The sequence below is a fragment of the Coregonus lavaretus genome (genome assembly GCF_964263955.1).
Source record: "Coregonus lavaretus genome assembly, chromosome: 24".
NCBI lineage: Eukaryota > Metazoa > Chordata > Actinopteri > Salmoniformes > Salmonidae > Coregonus > Coregonus lavaretus.
The window spans coordinates 14,413,000-14,433,206 of record NC_140011.1 but is presented as its reverse complement, the minus strand read 5'-3'; the positions used below and the strand labels follow the sequence as shown (position 1 = coordinate 14,433,206).

The 20,207-nt window shown below is 43.1% G+C and overlaps 1 protein-coding gene and 1 pseudogene across 2 annotated transcripts in view; one reads left to right on the top strand and one right to left on the bottom strand.

Moving 5' to 3' along the window:
* LOC311100051 (AP-3 complex subunit beta-1-like) overlaps positions 1-13,134 on the bottom strand; it is an 84,423-nt gene extending 71,289 nt beyond the window's left edge. The window contains exons 1-3 of the mRNA XM_084140794.1: positions 12,844-13,134; positions 7,551-7,626; positions 1,013-1,087 (exon numbers count right to left, since the gene is read on the bottom strand). Of these exons, the coding sequence (XP_083996920.1) occupies positions 1,013-1,087; positions 7,551-7,626; positions 12,844-12,980 (288 nt within the window). The 5' untranslated portion in view covers positions 12,981-13,134. The remainder of the gene's footprint in view (positions 1-1,012; positions 1,088-7,550; positions 7,627-12,843) is intronic.
* Positions 13,135-13,652: 518 nt separating this feature from the next.
* LOC311099412 (nuclear factor 7, ovary-like) lies at positions 13,653-19,526 on the top strand (annotated as a pseudogene). The gene is made up of 4 exons (XR_014615712.1): positions 13,653-14,189; positions 14,323-14,417; positions 14,699-14,868; positions 18,386-19,526. The product of XR_014615712.1 is annotated as a nuclear factor 7, ovary-like (transcript).
* The last annotated feature ends 681 nt before the right edge of the window (positions 19,527-20,207 follow it).

Here is a 20,207-nt window from a genome sequence, read left to right as displayed (position 1 = left end):
TTCCTTCATACTTGACACAGACATAAAAATGGTATCCACGGTTTCATCTGACTCTGAGGAAGTAGATAAAGGGCCTCATTGCCAAAATCCCGAAGTATCCCTTTAAAGGTTGGCCATTTCATGATTCACTTCAGTGTTATTCGGTGTGCTAAGTGTGTGTACAAGGGGAGGTTCAGCTGTGGTTTTCAATCATCATTGCTGTAATTAGTGGGTGAATTAACATCATTACTGAGTCTAAGAGGGGACATAACCCATCTGGCCATGTCTAAGGGGAATCACATATCGAAAACATCACAGAAATAGATGCTCAAATTTAGGAATACTAATCAAATATGCTAGGGATTTAATTTCCATTATTTGATCAGTTATCAGATACCTATAACCATACTCCATTTAGCCCTCCATCTCCCACTCATACACACACACCTCAAGGCTTTCTAGTCTTAGGGTGTTGTTGCTAGCGCTGGTTGAAGTAAACAAAGCATCCTGATATTAAATCACACTATTCCGTCAATAATCTGTGTCCTCCAGTGCTGCTTTCTGATTAGAGACAATCAATAACACACAGCAAAGCAGCAGAGAGGGGAGAGTGGGGGAGGAGTGGGGGACAAGAGAGACAGAGTGACTGAGCTGCCCGCAGAGAAGTGAGGACAGAGTGAGAGAGAGCGAGAATGAGAGAGGGCCACAGAGAGGGACCTAGCACTACACTAGCAGCTGGTGTGTGTGTGTGAGGGGAGAGAGAGGAGACGTGACCATGGGCTATCCTCTGCCAATTACCCCCACCCACATGCTCCAGTTCCCTACCACGGGCTGGGCTGCACCACACACACACCTCACAGGCTGCCCCTCGTACTGCCCGTTAATTCCGCTGATCAATATTACCAGGCAGTGGTTCTGTGATCTCTTCCTGGCAGTGGGAGCAATCTCATCCATCTTGTCTTAGATAGAATGTACTAAACGTTATGCAAATACAATGGATGCTCTGTGCATGAGTGTGTGGTTGACCCCATACCTCTATATTCTTACTGGCCACGTTCTTCACCACTGCTGGGAACAGCTCGGAAGCATTCTTCCCCTTGGCGATCAGCTGCAGACACAATATCACTTGCATGTTTCAACACAGTATTCAATGTGTTATTACACTGTACATACAGTGCATTCAGAAAGTATTCAGACCACTTCTCTTTTTCCACATTTTCTTATGTTACAGCCTTATTCTAAAATTGATTAAATGATTTTCCTCATCAATCTACACACAACACCCCACAATGCCAAAGTGAAAACAGGTTTTTATCAATTTTTGCTAATTTATATACAGTACCAGTCAAAAGTTTGGACACACCTACTCATTCAAGGGTTTTTCTTTATTTTTACTATTTTCTACATTGTAGAATAATAGTGAAGACATCAAAACTATGAAATAACACATATGGAATCATATAGTAACCAAAAAAGTATATTTTATATTTGAGATTCTTCAAAGTAGACACTTTGCCTTGATGACAGCTTTGCACACTCTTGGCATTCTCTCAACCAGCTTCACCTGGAATACTTTTCCAACAGTCTTGAAGGAGTTCCCACATATGCTGAGCACTTGTTGGCTACTTTTCCTTCACTCCGAGGTCCAACTCATCCCAAACCATCTCAATTGGGTTGAGGTTGGGTGATTGTGGAGGCAAGGTCATCTGATGCAGCACTCCATCCCTCTCCTTCTTGGTCAAATAGCCCTTACACAGCCTGGAGGTGTGTTGGGCCATTGTCCTGTTGAAAAACAAATGATAGTCCCACTAAGCCCAAACCAGATGGGATGGCGTATCGCTGCAGAATGCTGTGGTAGCCATGCTGGTTAAGTGTGCCTTGAATTCTAAATAAATCACAGACAGTGTCACCAGCAAAGCACACCACATCATCACACCTCCTCCATGCTTCGCGGTGGGAACTACACATGCAGAGATCATCCGTTCACCTACTCTGCGTCTCACAAAGACACGCCGGTTGAAACTATAAATCTCAAATTTGGACTCATCAGACCAAAGGACAGATTTCCACCGGTCTAATGTCCATTGCTCGTGTTTCTTGGCCCAAGCAAGTCTCTTCTTATTATTGGTGTCCTTTAGTAGTGGTTTCTTTGCAGCAATTCGACCATGAAGGCATGATTCACGCAGTCTCTGCTGAACAGTTGATGTTGAGATGCGTCTGTTACTTGAACTCGGTGAAGCATTTATTTGGGCTGCAATTTCTGAGCCTGGTAAATCTAATGAAACTGTTTCATCATAGTGCTTGATGGTTTTTGCGACTGCACTTGAAGAAACTTAAAGTTTTTGAAATGTTCCGTATTGACTGACCTTCATGTCTTAAAGTAATGATGGACTGTCGTTTCTCGTTGCTTATTTGAGCTGTTCTTGCCATAATATGGACTTGGTCTTTTACCAAATAGGGCTATCTTCTGTATATCACCCATACCTTGTCACAACACAACTGATTGTCTTAAACGCATTAAGGAAAGAAATTCCACAAATTACAGTGAGGGAAAAAAGTATTTGATCCCCTGCTGATTTTGTATGTTTGCCCACTGACAAAGAAATGATCAGTCTATAATTTTAATGGTAGGTTTATTTGAACAGTGAGAGACAGAATAACAAAACAAAAATCCAGAAAAACACATGTCAAAAATGTTATAAATTCATTTGCATTTTAATGAGGGAAATAAGTATTTGACCCCCTCTCAATCAGAAAGATTTCTGGCTCCCAGGTGTCTTTTATACAGGTAACGAGCTGAGAATAGGAGCACACTCTTAAAGGGAGTGCTCCTAATCTCAGCTTGTTACCTGTATAAAAGACACCTGTCCACAGAAGCAATCAATCAATCGGATTCCAAACTCCCCACCATGGCCAAGACCAAAGAGCTCTCCAAGGATGTCAGGGACAAGATTGTAGACCTACACAAGGCTGGAATGGGCTACAAGACCATCGCCAAGCAGCTTGGTGAGAAGGTGACAACAGTTGGTGCGATTATTCGCAAATGGAAGAAACACAAAAGAACTGTCAATCTACCTCGGCCTGGGGCTCCATGCAAGACCTCACCTCGTGGAGTTGCAATGATCATGAGAACGGTGAGGAATCAGCCCAGAACTACACAGGAGGATCTTGTCAATGATCTCAAGGCAGCTGGGACCATAGTCACCAAGAAAACAATTGGTAACACACTACGCCGTGAAGGACTGAAATCCGGCAGCGCCCGCAAGGTCCCCCTGTTCAAGAAAGCACATATACAGGGCCGTCTGAAGTTTGCCAATGAACATCTGAATGATTCAGAGGAGAACTGGGTGAAAGTGTTGTGGTCAGATGAGACCAAAATCGAGCCGTGTTTGGAGGAGGAGGAATGCTGCCTATGAGCCCAAGAACACCATCCCCACCATCAAACATGGAGGTGGAAACATTATGTTTTGGGTGTGTTTTTCTGCTAAGGGGACAGGACAACTTCACCGCATCAAAGTGACGATGGACGGGGCCATGTACCGTCAAATCTTGGGTGAGAACCTCCTTCCCTCAGCCAGGGCATTGAAAATGGGTCGTGGATGGGTATTCCAGCATGACAATGACCCAAAACACACGGCCAAGGCAACAAAGGAGTGGCTCAAGAAGAAGCACATTAAGGTCCCAGAGTAGCCTAGCCAGTCTCCAGACCTTAATCCCATAGAAAATCTGTGGAGGGAGCTGAAAGTTCGAGTTGCCAAACGTCAGCCTCGAAACCTTAATGACCTGGAGAAGATCTGCCAAAAGGAGTGGGACAAAATCCCTCCTGAGATGTGTGTAAACCTGGTGGCCAACTACAAGAAACGTCTGACCTCTGTGATTGCCAACAAGGGTTTTGCCACCAAGTACTAAGTAATGTTTTGCAGAGGGTTCAAATACTTATTTCCCTCATTAAAATGCATATCAATTTATAACATTTTTGATATGCGTTTTTCTGGATTTATTTGTTGTTATTCTGTCTCTCATTGTTCAAATAAACCTACCATTAAAGTTATAGACCGATCATATCTTTGTCTGTGGGCAAACGTACAAAATCAGCAGGGGATCAAATACTTTTTTCCCCTCACTGTAACTTTTAACAAGGCACACCTATTAATTGAAATGCATTCCAGGTGACTACCTCATGAAGCTGGTTGAGAGAATGCCAAGTGTGCAAAGCTGTCATCAAGGCAAAGGGTGGCTATTTGAAGAATCTCAAATATAAAATATGTTTTGATTTGTTTAACACTTTTTTGGTTACTATATGATTCCATATGTGTTATTTCATAGTTTTGATGTCTTCACTATTATTCTACAATATAGAAAGTAGTAAAAATAAAGAAAAACTCTGGAATGAGTAGGTGTCCAAACCTTTGACTGGTACTGAATATAAAAAAATTATATACACTACTGTTCAAAAGTTTGGGATCACTTAGAAATGTCCTTGTTTTCCATGAAAACATACATGAAATGAGTTTGAATAGGAAATTGAGCAAAATGCATAGGAAATGTAGTCATTGACAAGGTTAGAAATAATGATTTTTAATTGAAATAATAATTGTGTCCTTCAAACTTTGCTTTCGTCAAAGAATCCTCCATTTGCAGCAATTACAGCCTTGCAGACCTTTGGCATTCTAGTTGTCAGTTTGTTGAGGTAATCTGAAGAGATTTCACCCCATGCTTCCTGAAGCACCTCCCACAAGTTGGATTGGCTTGATGGGCACTTCTTACGTACCATACAGTCAAGCTGCTCCCACAACAGCTCAATAGGGTTGAGATCCGGTGACTGTGCTGGCCACTCCATTATAGACAGAATACCACCTGACTGTTTCTTCCCTAAATAGTTATTGCATAGTTTGGAGCTGTGCTTTGGGTCATTGTCCAGCTGTAGGAGGAAATTGTCTCCAATCAAGCGCCGTCCACAGGGTATGGCATGGCGTTGCAAAATGGAGTGATAGCCTTCCTTCTTCAAGATCCCTTTTACACTGTACAAATCTCCCACTTTACCACCACCAAAGCACCCCCAGACCATAACATTGCCTACACCATGCTTGACAGATGGCATCAAGCACTACTCCAGCATATTTTCATTTGATCTGCGTCTCACAAATGTTCTTCTTTGTGATTCGAACACCTCAAACTTCGATTTGTCTGTCATAACACTTTTTTCCAATCTTCCTCTGTCCAGTGTCTGTGTTCTTTTGCCCATCTTAATCTTTTATTTTTATTGGCCAGTCTGAGATATGGCTTTTTCTTTGCAACTCTGCCTTGAAGGTCAGCATCCCGGAGTCACCTCTTCACTGTTGACGTTGAGACTGGTGTTTTGCGGGTACTATTTAATGAAGCTGCCAGTTGAGGACCTGTGAGACTTCTGTTTCTCAAACTAGACACTATGGTATTTGTCCTCTTGCTCAGTTGTGCACCGGGGCCTCCCACTCCTCTTTCTATTCTGGTTATAGCCAGTTTGTGCTGTTCTGTGAAGGGAATAGTACACAGCGTTGTACGAGATCTTCAGTTTCTTGGCAATTTCTCACATGGAATAGCCTTCATTTCACAGAACAAGAATAGACTGACGAGTTTCAGAAGAAAGTTATTGGTTTCTGGCCATTTGGAGCCTGTAATCGAACCCACAATTGCTGATGCTCCAGATACTCAACTAGTCTCAAGAAGGCCAGTTTTATTGCCTTTTAATCATCACAACAGTTTTCAGCTGTGCTAACATAATTGCAAAAGGGTTTTCTAATGATCAATTAGCCTTTTAAAATGATAAACTTGGATTAGCAAACACAACGTGCCAATGGAACACAGGACTGATGGTTGCTGATAATGGGCCTCTGTATGCCTATGTAGATATTCCATTTTTAAAAAAATCAGCCGTTTCCAGCTATAATAGCCATTTACAACATTAACAATGTCTACACTGTATCTCTGATAAATTTGATGTTATTTTAAAGATGGACAAAAAAATTGCTTTTCTTTCGAAAACAAGGACATTTTTAAGTGACCCCAAACTTTTGAACGGTAGTGTACCTTATTTACATAAGTTTTCAGACTCTTTGCTATGAGACTCGAAATTCAGCTCAGGTACATCCTGTTTCCATTGATCATCCTTGAGATGTTTCTACAACTTGATTGGAGTCCACCTGTGGTAAATTCAATTGATTGGACATGATCTGGAAAGGCACACACCTGTCTATATAAGATCTCACAGTTGACAGTGCCTGTCAGAGCAAAAACCAAGCCATGACGTCGAAGGAATTGTCCGTAGAGCTCCGAGACAGGATTGTATCGAGGCACAGATCTGGGGAAGGGTACTAAAAATGTCTGCAGCATTGAAGGTCCTCAAGAATACAGTGGCCTCCATCATTCTTAAATGGAAGAAGTTTGGAACCACCAAGACTCTTCCTAGAGCTGGCCGCCCGGCCAAACTGAGCAATCGGGGGAGAAGGGCCTTGGTCAGGGAGGTGACCAAGAACCCGATGGTCACTCTGACAGGAGTGGAGATGGGAGAACCTTCCAGAAGGACAACCATCTCTGCAGCTATGGTAGAGCGGCCAGACGGAAGCCACTCCTCAGTAAAAGGCACATGACAGCCCGCTTGAAGTTTGCCAAAAGGCACCTAAAGGACTCTGACTGAACTCTTTGGCCTGAATGCTAAGCGTCATGTCTGGAGGAAACCTGGCACCATCCCTACGGTGAAGCATGGCTGTGGCAGCATCATGCTGTGGGGATGAACAGAGCAAAGTACAGAGAGATCCTGCTTCATAACCTGCTCCAGAGCGCTCAGGACCTCAGACTGGGGCGAAGGTTCACCTTCCAACAGGACAACGACCCTAAGCACACAGCCAAGACAACGCAGGAATTGCTTCGGAACAAGTCTCTGAATGTCCTTGAGTGGCCAGCCAGAGCCCGGACTTTAACCCGATCGAACATCTCTGGAGAGACCTGAAAATAGCTGTGCAGCGACGCTCCCCATCCAACCTGACAGAGCTTGAGAGGATCTGCAGAGAAGAATGGGAGAAACTCCCCAAATACAGATGTGCCAAGCTTGTAGCGTCATACCCAAGAAGACTTGAGGCTGTAATCGCTGCCAAAGGTGCTTCAACAAAGTACTGAGTAAAGGATCTGAATACTTATGTAAATGTGATATTTCCGTAATTGTTTTTTTTATAGATTAGCAATTACAACTGGTTTTTGCTTTGTCATTATGGGGTATTGTGTGCAGATTGATGGGGGAAATAACTATGTAATCCATTTTAGAATAAGGCTGTAACGTAACAAAATGTGAAAAAAGTCAAGGGGTCTGAATACTTTCCGAATGTATATACTACTGTATACTACTGCAATGTACTGCATTGTAAATTGCATTTTGGAAATTGTCCATCATTTCTTCAAAGGAGGAATTTACAATAATGTACAGTCGGCCAAATTTACTTAAGACTGGAACACTGAAGTACACTTGAACTGAGATTGCAGTGCAGTTAGCTGAAGTGCACTTATCAGGCCTGGAATGTGCTTGTGTAGGTGGTGCTCACCGCAATGATCCTCTTCATGGCCTCCAGTTTGAGTGAGTCCTTATTGCTCTCCAGCATCTCTTTAAGGTCATCATTCCTGGTGGAGAGGAGAAAGAGATTAGAACATGTACAGTATGCTATAGGCTATTTAACATTCCCACACTGCTTTTTTGCATAGCGGATGCCCTTCTTTACACCAGACAACTTCCACCGGTGTAGCCAAGTATTCTACACTTCCACTGGTGTAAAATTCATTAGGCTTATGAGTTGAAGAATGTCATTGAATTGGGACTGGAAAACGGTGGTACACTTATAACAGAGTTATTTGAGAAAATTATAATCCTCTCTCACAAAAAGGTATGCAGCCTGACTTGATCGATATCTAGCCGTGCCCTTGGTGGGAGACAGGCCAAAGGTCTGCCAAGACCAAGACTAATACTGATCTATGGAGAGCATTATGTCCTGAATTAACTTAGCTCCTGCTATAAATTGGTAGTCATGCGGCGAACCTCTCCGCAATAATATACATTTTCAAGAGTGGCTTCCACATACAGGTAGGAGAACCATTCTAGTCCCATCAATGTCAAATGACTGCAAGAACAATATAGGGCCCCAGCTGAACCATTTTATTTGGATAGTCTTCTATATGGTCTACTATGCTCAAACTATATCAACAACAGCTTCAACAATTCATCCCTTTACCGTGCCATCATCCTCAACTGGATACATTTAAAGTATCATAGCTTTGCTATGGAAACACCTTCAACCAGAGAGCAAAGCAGAATCTCACGATGTTAACCCAGCCAGACCTACACAACCCTCGCTCTTCCACAGAAGAATGTGAAGCCACACAGCAGGTCATTGATTGTAGAGAGACAGAGAAAGGGTTCTGGCCACTCAATGAGAGAGGTACGGTCAGACAGAAGAAAAAAAACTGTTAGCATCAGAATGGACTGTTGGGTTGTTGTTGTTTCACATTGAACAACAACATGACGAGGGATGGGTAGAGAGAGAATGAAAAACACAACACAATTTAACCATATTGGGAGTTGTTGCCAGGCACAGATAAAATAAAGTCACGCTGTGACTCGTGAGTGACTCACGATAATGTCACAATCAACAAACAATAAATCAGCTAGAGCAGGGTTTCCAAAACTCGGTCTTGGTGCCCCCCCGGATGCACGTTTTAGTTTTTGCCCTAGCACTATACAGCGGATTCAAATAATCAAAGCTTGATGATGAGTGGTTATTTGAATCAGCTGTGTGGTGCTAAGGCAAAAAACAAAATGTGCACCCGGGGGGGCCCCAGGACCGAGTTTGGGAAACACTGAGCTAGAGAGATGGGGAAACTAGGCCATTTCGTAAACTTGAAGAGACACACACACACAACACAAGCACGTGATGAGATACACAAGCATGTGCCAAGACACACACTTCTGTAGAGTACCCTTTAGTGTGTGTCTCTTCAGGGCCTCCGTTGGCGTGTGTGTGAGGGTGCTGCTCCTCCTGGCAGAGTTCAGTTTTTAAGGTGAGCTGGAGGTTCTCAGCAGACACCAGAGCTGTCCTCACAGTCCCCGCCGCCTCAGAATCCCGGTGACCGTTCATACTGCTACAGCTTCATCTGTTGCTCTCCTCTCTGTCCGTCCTCCTCGCTCTTCTTTCTCCACCTCTCTCAGCTGATAAGAGGAGTCACAGGATGCCCTTTTCGCTGGCTAAAGCTCCAGCCTTCGCCCTGGCACAGACAGAGCTCCCCCTGGTCATCCAGTTATCCTCTTTCTACTGATTTACTTCAGTCCCGCGAGTCCAGACACACGTTTCCTGACTGTCAGCTGGCTGAGGCGTTCACTGTGGCTAATTCCCTTCTCCTGCTTTTGCACTTCAGGCAGCGACCAACAGTAGTGGTCACAGGATAACCATTCTGCCGGCTAATGATCTAGCATTAGTGGTTCTGCTACACACACACACACAGACAGACACTACTCATGCCCTCTCTGGTATGCTCTCTCCCTCTCTGTAAGCTGAAGCTGTGACTGAGAGCACCTTCTCTTTAATCTCGTGTATCAGGCTACTAAGCAATTAAGAGACCGCCACCTCCTCAGCTCTAAGATGATAAAGGGAGTGGGAAGATGAAGTTGCCCTCTTTAAATGGCTACTAGTAGGCTATGACTCCTCATTGCTGTAAATCCAATCCAGAGACGGGTTGAAGTTTCCTGCCTGATGGATCTGTAGCTCTCGGACAGGGGCTACTTTCTCCTTCTCTTCCCTTCTACCTCTTCTCCTCTGACCGTACTGTAGTTCTCTGCGTCTGTGTGTAGCTGGGTGGTAGTTTGGTTCTCTCTGCCTGTGACTGTGCCTGTGGCCACTTCCTCCATGTGAAACGGGAGGGCCTTATCAGCCTCAGGGTAAACAGTGAGCAGCTTTCACCACCACCATCCACAGCACATTGCTTCACGCCTGCCCAGTGCCCTCCAAGGGAACTGCTTCCAGGTCTGGGCTAGATAAGGGCGATGCCAGCCCTCCAAGCATCACACACCACCAGAAGAACCACACAGAGTTAGTACAACACCCAACAACTCTACATGTCTCTCTTCATGTTTCAACCAGCCTAGTCTCAATTTCCAGGTTTTTAAGACTGGCAAGCAAGTTTACAACCAACAAGCCCGGAAGAGTCTCTGGTCAATCATTCACATAACGACCAGTAGGATAAAACACTATAAACTCTCCAATCAGCCGTCTTATCAGCTGCCGCTATTTAGCCTACTACTGTCTTCCATGTCCTCTAGTGTTTAAAACCAGGATGATAATGTTGTCGGACATGGCTCAGTTGATATAGCCTAATACATCATCCGACTTCACATGGAGGCCTAATTCACATAGGCTAAGCCAGGTCCTCATCAAATCCCTATAAAAACATGGGAAACTGAACCACAATGAAATAATATGGCTTTTTAGGAAGCAGCTGATCACTTGGGGACAACCAGCCAGTCACATGTTGCTGTGCTGTGCTTCTGTCAAGGCCAGAGCAGTAGTGGACCGTGAGGTAACAAGAGCCCAGCCAATATAGGATAATCTACAGGAACGTGGCTTTGACCCTGACTGTGTCACATGACATTATTCAAATCAATATCTTTATGAGCAATAAAGTGCAAGAGAGGATTAAGTTTACGGACATGAAATGCATATACGTCCAAGGCAAGTAAAGTAACAATGAATATAGCTTCATTCAAAAAAGCCATAAAAATATGATAAAACCTCCACCTACCCTATGCTTACACACATCCATTCAATTCAGATCTACAAGAGATGTGGGGCTACTGGGTTGATTTCATAGAACAACGCTATCAGTCACTGACTTGAGTTTGGGAGTACAGAAAAACATCATGTAAAGGGAATTAGGCTAATGGTGAATATAGAGTTAGTAAATGTATGAATGCCTGACATAAACCTAGATTAAGTTACTATGTGATACTGATAATCCCTTAGGACAGACTCCCTACTAGATCTCATAGTAAAGCCTAGGCATTGTGTGTGATAGTTTGTGGGTGGACAGTGTAATCATTCACATCCAGGCATTCCCAACGCCCCAGCCCTGCAGGCTCCAGCAGCCCAGCCAAGAGTCATCTAGTCTCCATTACCAGACCAAAAGACCTGGCCTACTGGCCCTGCCCCGCTGCTGAACAGACCAATCATCTGATCATGTGAGAGGACTTAGAGATCACTTAGGGCCAAACCACATTAAACATTAGGCTGAAGCATGTCACTTCTTGACAGAGACAGAGATGGTTGAAACTGTTCTACTGCCCGCTGCAATGAAGAGCAGCACTAGGCTACATGGAACACTGAAGAACATAGAACAACAGAGAACAGACATACCGGTAGACATTCCATTGTATAATGATGACATGAGCACAATGCAACATTTTCAATGAAACCTTTATACGGGTAGGCTACCTCTTAAAACTGCAAGAATGAATAGTCTACATGTGAAATAGGCCCAAGTGCAGAGAAAGACAGACAAACTAACAGTAAGTGGATAATTCAAAGCTTCCATGATAATCAGGTTGAAATAACTTTCATATGATAATGGCTGACTGTTTGGGAGACTTTTTTCGGGAGAAAATGGCCTTCAGAGAAGACAGTGACTTGAGGCCTTGTCTGGAGCCAGCTGGGGAAAGACTAACCTACTGATAGTGAAATTATAACTCCAAGGCCACGGTTTGGGAAATACTGATTTACAGTAAACCCAATCATACAGCTGAGTAAGTGAACTACTGGGCACGTATTCAAGATCATAATGAATAAGATTAGGCTATATGGACCTGATCCTAGGTCAGAACACCTTCTCTGAGATCCTATGTGAATACAGGCCTGGATTTACAGTAAAGCCACATGACAACAGGAGGAGGATGGCCACGGGGGCCAGTATGAAAAATGTATGCACTCACTAATTGGAAGTCACTCTGGATAAGAGCGTCTGCTAAATGACTAAATGATGGACTGCCCTCTAGTGGTATCATCACATTTACGTCATTTAGCAGACGCTCTTATCCAGAGCGACTTACAGTTAGTCACATTATTATTATACTTTTTTTTTTTTTTTTTCATACCCCCTGTGGGATCACGTGATGCTGATTGCTGACATCTGAGCACATTTGACAAGTAGTCAGTTCCTTCTCATCTCACTTTTTCCATTTATATAAATGGGTTGTTTACAAAGATTTTTACCAATATTTCAATTATATGCTACTGTTGGGGACTTATTGTAATCACTTGAGTTTATGACAGTGAGAGGGAAAGAAGATGGGATCTTTTTTTTTACCTGGCTTGTACCGAGGGACTTGGAGGACCACATCAATTGACTTGAGTAGCCAGACCGGCTCCAACTGAGGATAGCCTATGTGCATAGTACAGCTAGCATTATCTTCGTGTAACTTTTCATTTAGAATAATTTGACCCCGCACAACGATACAAACATAAAACCACGTGGTGGAACACCATTAATGTGGAATGTAAAATCTGTGTATGTTAGAGAAAATGTCTGGTGGTGTATCTTCGTCATCTTTTTGCTGTTTTGTTTATGTCAACATGTATTCCAAGCAAACGGCATCTTCGATAAATCAAACATTGCTGGCTGTCAACAAAAGCGTTTTCAACCGTGAAGCTACCATAGAGATGTGGCTGGGTTGACACTGCGGCTGTATATCTCGCTAACTAATTACCACCAGCAGCCATGTTAGCTAGCAAATTAAGTTGCAAACACAGCTTACACACAAGCAGGTTACTAAAATGCTTCCTAGCTAGCTAACTGACCTACTTTTTAAAGTTGGTACTGAACAGGCCAAATCCAGCTCCAGCATTGGTGGTCGGGGTAGTCTCCTGACCAACCTCCACCGCTGAATCCGATCCTCCTTGGTCGTTATACGACAAGTTGTTCGTCGACATGTTCAACATTTGACGTTTCACAAATGTACAGAATTGTTTATTGTATAAAGTAAAACTACCGGAAACAAAATCCCAGTCGTTGACAGTTTGATGACGCCAATTAGAAGGAGAAACTCAAAACAAAACTTTATCCTCAACGTGCAACTTTTTCCCCCTTATCCACGCAGTACCGGAAGCATGAGTAGGATACATTCGAGTCAGAGTCACATGACAAGGGGAAGAGGAATCGGTCGTCCCTAGTTACCACAGACACAAAGTCATAAACCACGCCTTTTTCTTCAATTTATCTTCTTAAAATGTGATTTTAAACCTAACCCTAAGCTTACCTCTAACCTTAACCCCACTGCTATACATATGCCTAACCCTAACCTTAAATGAACACCAAAAGGCACATTTTTGTTTACATGAATTTTTACGATAGCCTATTTTGACTTTGTAGCTGTAGTAACTACATGAACCCAACCGAAGCGCCTGACCACCCCGTTGCCATGGTAACTATGGGAGCAAGCCAATCAAATGAGCTTAGGGGCGTACTCGATGACGCGCATGCGCGCTAAACTAAAGCGTCCAGTATTTTTGTTGTAGCTTTGGCGCTAGAAGCAAAAGTTAATGCAACTTTTGGATGTAGTCCGCCATAAAGCCCTCAGAAGAAGAAGAAGAAGAAGAAGAAGAAGAAGAAACAGAAGAAGAAACAGAAACAACGAGAGTTGAAGTAAACTTCAGAGCTAGATGGTTAGCTGGCTGTCGAGCTACCTGCAGCTTGATTACACAGGTGCTAACTTTAGGAGCTTGGAATGTGAGTGGGGCTGGGAAAATGGCTTCTAGTTCCAGATCATCTCTTCCAGAGGAAGATTTCACCTGTCCTGTGTGCTGTGACATCTTCAATAATCCCGTCCTCCTACCATGTAGCCACAGCTACTGTAAAGTCTGTCTGCAGCAATGCTGGGTGTCGAAGGGGTTTCGGGAATGCCCCGTTTGCAGGAAGAGATTTTCAATGGGTAACCTGTCTCTAAAGAACCTGTGTGTGAGGCCTACCTTGAGGAGAGAGCTTCAGCAGAGTCTGAGTCTAAAGTGCCCTGCAGTCTGCATGTTGAGAAATTCAAGCTCTACTGTCTGGAGGATAAGCAGCCCATCTGTTTAGTGTGTCAATCATCTAGAAAACATATGAGTCATGACTACTGCCATATAGACGAAGCTGTACAGGACCTCAAGGACAAGGTACAACGACATAAAGACATGCATTTTACAGAGTCACGTTTTTATTGAACATAATACATTTTTCTATGTGAGGTGTTTATATATACTGTATACAGATTATTGTACTGTAAGATAAGATGTCCTTTCGTTTCAGGGTGAACTCGAGAGAACACTGAAACCCTTACAGGAGAAGCTGAAGGTGTTCAAAAAGCTACAGAAATCTGTACTTCCACAATGCATCACATTCAGGTAGGACAACGTTTGAGTTTAATATATTAGAGAACGCAGCTATAATGTATTAGATCAGTATTTAATTCTGTTTGCATTTGGTTGCCAAATGTTTGATAGAGTTGGCTAAATCATAATTTTGCACAGCTAGACTCTGTAGTAGGCCTAATTAATTCACTGCTGTACCAATGGCTAGCAAAATCAGACCAGAATCCGGCAACCGGACCAGGGAATTGGTTTTCTGGATGAAATGTGAGAATTCCAGTAACGTAATGTAATAACAGTTCTCTCACTGTCTCCAGAGACAATTCTAAGACACAGACATGGAGATCAAGTATGAATTCGAGGAGTTTCAGCAGTTTCTTAGAGAAGGCCAGGATTGACATACTGAGGGAAGAAGAGTTTGAGAAGACTTCAGCAATGGTGAATAGGATTGACCAGTTGAGACAAGATGTCATCACTTGTAAACACAATTGAAGCTATAGAGGATGAGCTATGAGCTGAAGACACCTCATTCCTTCAGGTCAGGACTGCTCTGTCTAAGTTAACATTATTTATTATTGCATTCATAATGATGAATAGTGATTGATAAATATTGGAATTTAATCTGGTAGTTTGTTCTTCTGCAGAACTACAAGACTATCATGGAAAGGTAAGTGAGCTGCATCCTGTCTCTCTCTTCTCTGTGTGTTCTGAACCCCCACAGCACAACTCCCACTGACTCCTGAATATTCTGTGCACACTGTCAGATCCAGATACACAGCTGGTCTCAGGAGCACTGATTGACATAGACAAAAATCTGGGCAACCTGCAGTTCAAAGCTTGGGAGAAGATGCAGAGGAATGAGATTGTCACTTACAGTTTGTATACTTTTTAAAATCTTTAGTAAATACTAGTGGTGGGCACCAATATTGATAATTCGATATGATATTGATATGAACAAGGCATATCGTGATATCGGTTTATTCTTCCTGTTAACCTGACCTGGCCCAATGGGCAATCCGCAAGCAGTTGTCTGGACTAAACAGAGCTGTGTAAGTGAACAGAAAAGTTAACATTTTATATAGGGCTGTTAACGTTAATAACACATGATAACATTTCTTCACCGCACATAACTTTTTAAGTGCACGTGTTTCCGCACTGACCATTTTAGGTGCAGAACACGACACTGAACACAGCTACAGCAGAGAGGAAGAGGAAGAGAGGCCAAAGATGTTGGATATACTGACAAGATACATGTCTCTCCGCCCTAACAATGGGAGTCGTTGTCCACAAAGCGGCACAGCGGGCTGTCTAGCTCCTGCCTATCCTTTCTTTGGATTGGTGGATACATCTCATTATTGTAATCCTTTTTTGAATATTCGATGAGGGTTGATGAGGTCAACCGCCTGTATTCAATGGAGAGGTGCTTTGCTACTAGCCTCATGCCAGATCTTTTCCCTCCAGCAGGTGCCGTTTTTTTGTTTCGCCTACCAAGTAGTGGGTTTTTGTATGGAGGTCAATGAGTGTCGAATTTGGTCAACCAAAAAATGAATGGCTTATTTGTTACATTAGGTTTATTTGATGGAATATACGTTTCGTAATGCCTAAGTTGTTACGAGTGTACTGATGTGTGTATGTGTGACATCATTGCAACTTTGAGAAAAAAACACTTTATATTGGAGTTGTCTCGAGATGGCTATGCATATTCATGGTATGAGGCTAGTAGCATAGCATCTATCTCCATTGAAACAGGCGGTTGACGTCAATAACCCTCATCGAATATTTAAAAAAGGATTACAATAATGAGATGTAGTGCGAAGAGCCTAGGCGTGACCCTGGACAACACCCTGTCGTTCTCCGCCAACATCAAGGCGGTGACCCGCTCCTGCAGGTTCATGCTCTACAACATTCGGAGAGTACGACCCTGCCTTACACAGGAAGCGGCACAGGTCCTAATCCAGGCACTTGTCATCTCCCGTCTGGACTACTGCAATCTCGCTGTTGGCTGGCCTCCTTGCCTGTGCCATTAAACCCCTACAACTCATCCAGAATGCCGCAGCCCGTCTGGTGTTCAACCTTCCCAAGTTCTCTCACGTCACCCCCCTCCTCCGCACACTCCACTGGCTTCCAGTTGAAGCTCGCATCCGCTACAAGACCATGGTGCTTGCCTATGGAGCAGTGAGGGGAACGGCACCTCTGTACCTTCAGGCTCTGATCAGTCCCTACACCCAAACGAGGGCATTGCGCTCATCCACCTCTGGCCTGCTGGCTCCCCTTCCTCTGCGGAAGCATAGTTCCCGCTCAGCCCAGTCAAAACTGTTCGCTGCTCTGGCACCCCAATGGTGGAACAAGCTCCCTCACGACGCCAGGACAGCGGAGTCACTCACCACCTTCCGGAGACATTTGAAACCCCACCTCTTTAAGGAATACCTGGGATAGGATAAAGGAATCCTTCTACCCCCCCCCCCCCCCCAATTGTAAAGTGGTTATCCCACTGGCTATAGGGTGAACGCACCAATTTGTGAGTCGCTCTGGCTAAGAGCGTCTGCTAAATGACGTTAATGTGCCCTTGAGCAAGGCACTTAACCCTAATTGCTCCTGTAAGTCGCTCTGGATAAGAGCGTCTGCTAAATGACTAAAATGTAAATGTATCCACCAATCCAAAGTTAAAATGAGCTAAACCTAACCTTAACCACACTGCTAACCTTATGCCTAACCCTAACCTAAAATTATATAGCCTATATATCGTAATAATTAATGAAAACAAACATTTGCTTTCATGAAAACAAAAATGTGAAATAGGAGGGGTTTATGACTTTGTGGCTATGGTAACAACCCCTTTACATTGCTGAAGACTGTGTGCCTCTAGCCAAAATCATGTAAAAGTTATGCCCAATATTACCGGAGTTATGTTTTTTTTCTTTCTGTCGCGAATTTGTGCTCATGTCGCGATCCGTTTTAAACTAGTCGCGAGCCGATATTTTTTGGTTCGATAATAAAACATTGTTTAGTTAGCTAGTCATGTTACCTAGCTAGCTAGCAACCTGATAACTTGACCACTGACTAGGCTATGCACAAACTTGGATGGCACAGGAGGAACTGAAAAGGAATAGACAACTCAACCTGGTCTCAGAGCATTTCGTATTTTTCTTTTCCTAAATCCGAAGAATGCAAACATCTAGCAACCCAAAGGTTGCGAGTTCGAATCTCATCACAGACAACTTTAGCATTTTAGCTGATTAGCAACTTTAACTACTTACTACTTTGCAAGTACTTAGCATGTTAGATAACCCTTCCCCTAACCCTTTTAGCTATACCTAACTCCTAAACTTAATCCTAACCCTTAGCTAATGTTAGCCAGCTAGCTAACGTTAGCCACCTAGCTAGAATTCGTAACATATAGTACATTTTGCAAATTCGTTACATATTGTACGTTTTCCAAAATCGTAATATATAATGCGATTTGCATATGCAAGAGTGGGGTTTGTATGATATTGTGTGTATGTGTCTGAAAATGAGTAAGTGAGAGAGCGGGTGTGGGAGGGAGGGAGAGTGTGTAGGACTATGTGTGTAAAGTTATCGGAATGGTTACAGTGTTTTCATAACATTGTTGGACAAGTTTAAAAGCTCCTTGTTCTTTTCACCCATAGAGCCATTTCTTCTTATAGTCACACTCATTTAGAATGCCTGAAGCTTTAACAGTACTTAAAGCAGTGTGTGTGCTGTGCACAAGTGTTCAACTTCAAGAACATTCATAAGAGGAAGTAGGCCTACTTAAACATTGGGAGCATTAATAGCTGTATGTTACAGTGACATTTGTGTTGTTGATGGTAAAATTCCATTAAAATATTTTGATACAGATTGTTTTGTGTTTCCGTCCCTTATAATCAAAACATAGTATGCCTGTAACTCTATGCACTGCTTTCTTGATGAAAAATAATAATAATTTAGGGCCAAATTTGAGCAAATTCTAAAATTGCCCACTGATTAAAGACTAAAGTATCTCTGATCTTTCCACTCAGCTCCTGTGATTCTGGACCCCAACACTGCCCAACCACAAATGGTCCTGTCTGATGATCTTACCATTGGCACATACTTTGAACACAGCATGCAGCTTCCTGACAACCCAGAGAGGTTTGATAAATGGCCCTCGGTCCTGGGCTCTGAGGGCTTTGACTCAGGCTTACACACTTGGGACGTTGGGGTTGGGGAAAATGAAGAGTGGATGGTGGGTGTGCAATCAGAGTCTGCTCTGAGGAAGGGAGAAATAAAGACTAGAGACCAGTCCTGGGGTTTAACACACTTGTATGGTACATATAAAGCTTTTTCCACACCAAATGACAAAATTCTTCTCACTGTAGACTATACCAGGACAATCAGAGTGCGGCTGGACTGGGACAAAGGAACACTGTCATTCTCTAACCCTGATAATGCCACACATATACACACGTTCACGCACACTTTTACTGAAAGAGTCTTTCAACATCTTGGTAATGACAGCAAATGCCCTCTGACAATCTTACCAGGGGAGGTCCCTTTAGTGATATCACCTGTCAAGTGTAAAGCTGATCCAGACTCTGACAATGAAGAAGAATGCTTCTTTGTCTGTCATTTTCAGATCACGAAAACTGGTGTCTTTTTATGCTTTTCAGTGGAACTGCAGTCAGAACCAGCTGATACCTCTGGTCTGTAACAGTGGCATTTGTTGTAAAGAAAATGCTCTGTTCATTTGTATTTTAGTTTATGTTTCATGTTGATATGTAACGAAGGTATATTTTCATTGTGCCATTTTAGTTTTTTTTGTCTTGAGAGAAGATAATATTTAATGTAAAGGTTAATGAGTCCATTAAGACATGATTCAAACAATTCATTTTTAACCGGACACAAGTCACTCTCCTTATAATAATAATAATAATACGTCTCTTCACCCTGCCATCTGGATCTGAGTTCTGCATAATACTGTTTCACTGTTTCATCAATGATACCGTTTGTTTCCTGAAGAATGTCTGTTACTGTAGATTGCAGCAATGGACCAGTATTTGATTAGGCATGACTGCAAACTGCTGACTTAATTTGACTGTGAAAGAGAAGCACATTCAGCCAGCCATGTTCACCAACAACTGCAAGAGGAGAACAGAAGAACGTTGCCAGAAGATACTGACCCTACCGTTAGGCTTTTTTAGTGAGCTGCACTGTCGTCAGAATTCAATCATGGTTACATTAAGACACGGTGAAGCAGGCGCGAGATATGGGTTGGAAAACGTACTTCAATGCCGGAATGGGATATGCCTCTGTACTCCAAATTATACCTTTATCCACACTGATACATCGAGAAGATTGAAATACTGCTGTTTTTGTCCTCATGCTAGCTAACAGGAGCCACCGCAGACATTTTGGAACGTTGTTCATTGCGACATGCTATTCCATAATGGCTGCTGTGGCTACTGCTAGCTAGCATGAGGACGAAAAGGGCAGTTTTCCGGGAAAACAAGCAGTATTTCAATCTTCTGGACGGAGCAGTGTGGATAAAGGTATCATTTTTTCGGAACATGTCTCGCGCCGGCTCCACAGTGTCTTAATGTAACCATGATTGCACTACGACCCAGTGTACCTCAGTAAACAAGCATAACGGTAGGGTCGGTATCTTCTGGCAAATAATAACTGTGCTGTAACATTTGGATACTCATTTTTTTTTGTTTTCTCTTGCTTGAGGCTAACTAGGACTTTCTTGGAGATAGCCCGGGGTCATCCTTCTCTTGTGACCAGGCTGCATCTAGATACATAGAAAATCGCTTCCTTGTCTCCTTCTGAGAGAACTGAACAGATGAA